We start from the raw sequence: 1,702 nt of genomic DNA on the forward strand, positions 1-1,702 counted from the left end.
TTGGATGAGGCGTTTTATTTCAACTGAGAAAAAAAACAAAACAAAACTCAAAGTAAATATTTTTGTATAAAAAAACTATTAAGAATAAAAAAAACCTTTAAATAAATAACACTCAACTACCTTTAAGTCGTTTCAGAATAAATTTGATTTTTTTACATTTTTAAGAGTGATTTTGTTTATTTTTAAGTGTGGAAGTTTCTCCATTCACTGAACTTTAGGACAGAAATAAAACAGCGTAACTTCCTTCATGTTGAGAGACACACGAGTTCTGCAGCTTCTGCACAGTCGCTCTGTGTGTGAACACAGGAGGAGGAACATAAATCCTTCAGGGTCTCTGGTCCTGCTCTAACGTCACGATGGAAGAGTTTCTGGGATGTCTCTGAACTGCAGAAAGTCATGAAGCAGGGAGGGCACGGGAAGCTGCTGGACGGTGCTGGACCTCATCAGAAGATCTGGTCCCAGAATTTCTCTGATCCGCAGCCGGCAGATGTGAGAGAGGAGGGGGAGGGAATCTGCAGGGATGTGGAGATGATCAGCTGATAGTAGATGCTGGAAGAGGTGAATCACAGCATACCGAAATGTGGGCGTGGCTCCCAGCTGCTTGCTGCCCGCCTTTGGTCCAGGATGAGCCTGAGAGGAGGAGGCAAGGTGGTCCAGTTCATAAACTCCAGCAGATGGTTCAACGCCTCGCTGTCCGCCTCCTCAAACCTGCCGGAAGATGTGAGGAACCTGGTCTGAGCACAGCTGAACAAAACCTCTGAAAACCTGCTCCTGCTGCTTACAGGCAAGGCTGAAGCAGGACAGACGGCTCCAGCCCTGAACTCAGGAGTACTGGAAGCCAGAGGGAGGCCGACCCAGTGCAGCTTAGAGCGGCACTCAGCATGCTGCTCTGCTCCTGCATCTTCAGCGTTGTCCTTCCATCTTGTTGTATCGTAGTGGATGGAGACTCATGCTGTGGGAAGCGCCGATGCTGGAGGACGAGCTGCAGCAGCTGTGAGCTGTCGGAGACAAAGACCTGGGTCCAGTCCTGCTCCTCTAGAGAAGCTCCAGCAGCCACCAGCAGGTCCACACACTCCCTGAAAGACATCCAGGCTGGATCAGCGAACATAGAGCCTTCAGTGGGAGCAGCTGGTGAACACATACCTGAGTGCTTCACTTGACGCGCGTGATAGGGCCAAGGTGAGAGGTGAGTGCAGACCCAGGGAGCATGTGCAGTCCTGAGCGTCAGGGCTGTAGCCCGCCTTCAGGAGCATCGCCACACTCTCAGTCTGACCTCTGTTTACCGCCACGTACAGCGGACTCACCATGCCGTCGGTTTGGCCACACGAAGGGTCTGTGACGTCCAGAAGTCTCCGGAGGATTCTGAATTCAGAGAGAGAGAAGGTGAAGGCGTCCTTTTGAGGAATCTCCCTAAACCCAAACTCCAACTAGATAGTATTACCTGCAATAATGCTAGTGTGAATGCTTTAAGATGAATGTAGATGCTGAAAATAATGAAGGTGATAGCTAAAAATACTAAAGTTGATAGCTAAAAATGGTGAATGTGATAGCTAAAATGCTGAAGCTGAAAATACTGAAGCTGAAAGCTACAAATGTTGAATTTGATAGCTGAAATACTGAACTGATAGCGTAAATGCTAAAAGCTGATAAGCTAAAAATGCTGAACCTAAGTAGCTAAAACTACTGAATCTGATAACTAAAA

General features: G+C 47.6%; 1 protein-coding gene across 1 annotated transcript; it reads right to left on the bottom strand.

The window, feature by feature from the left end:
- Positions 1–1,361, bottom strand: LOC112141642 (ankyrin repeat and SOCS box protein 3; the record flags this gene model as incomplete). Its single annotated transcript, XM_024264775.1, is given in 4 exon segments — positions 1–512; positions 575–708; positions 783–1,076; positions 1,144–1,361. Coding segments are annotated over 4 exon segments (807 nt in total), but the record flags the coding sequence as incomplete, so codon positions are not given.
- Positions 1,362–1,702: the final 341 nt, after the last annotated feature.

The sequence above is a fragment of the Oryzias melastigma genome, unplaced genomic scaffold (genome assembly GCF_002922805.2).
Source record: "Oryzias melastigma strain HK-1 unplaced genomic scaffold, ASM292280v2 sc01162, whole genome shotgun sequence".
NCBI classification, from domain to species: domain Eukaryota; kingdom Metazoa; phylum Chordata; class Actinopteri; order Beloniformes; family Adrianichthyidae; genus Oryzias; species Oryzias melastigma.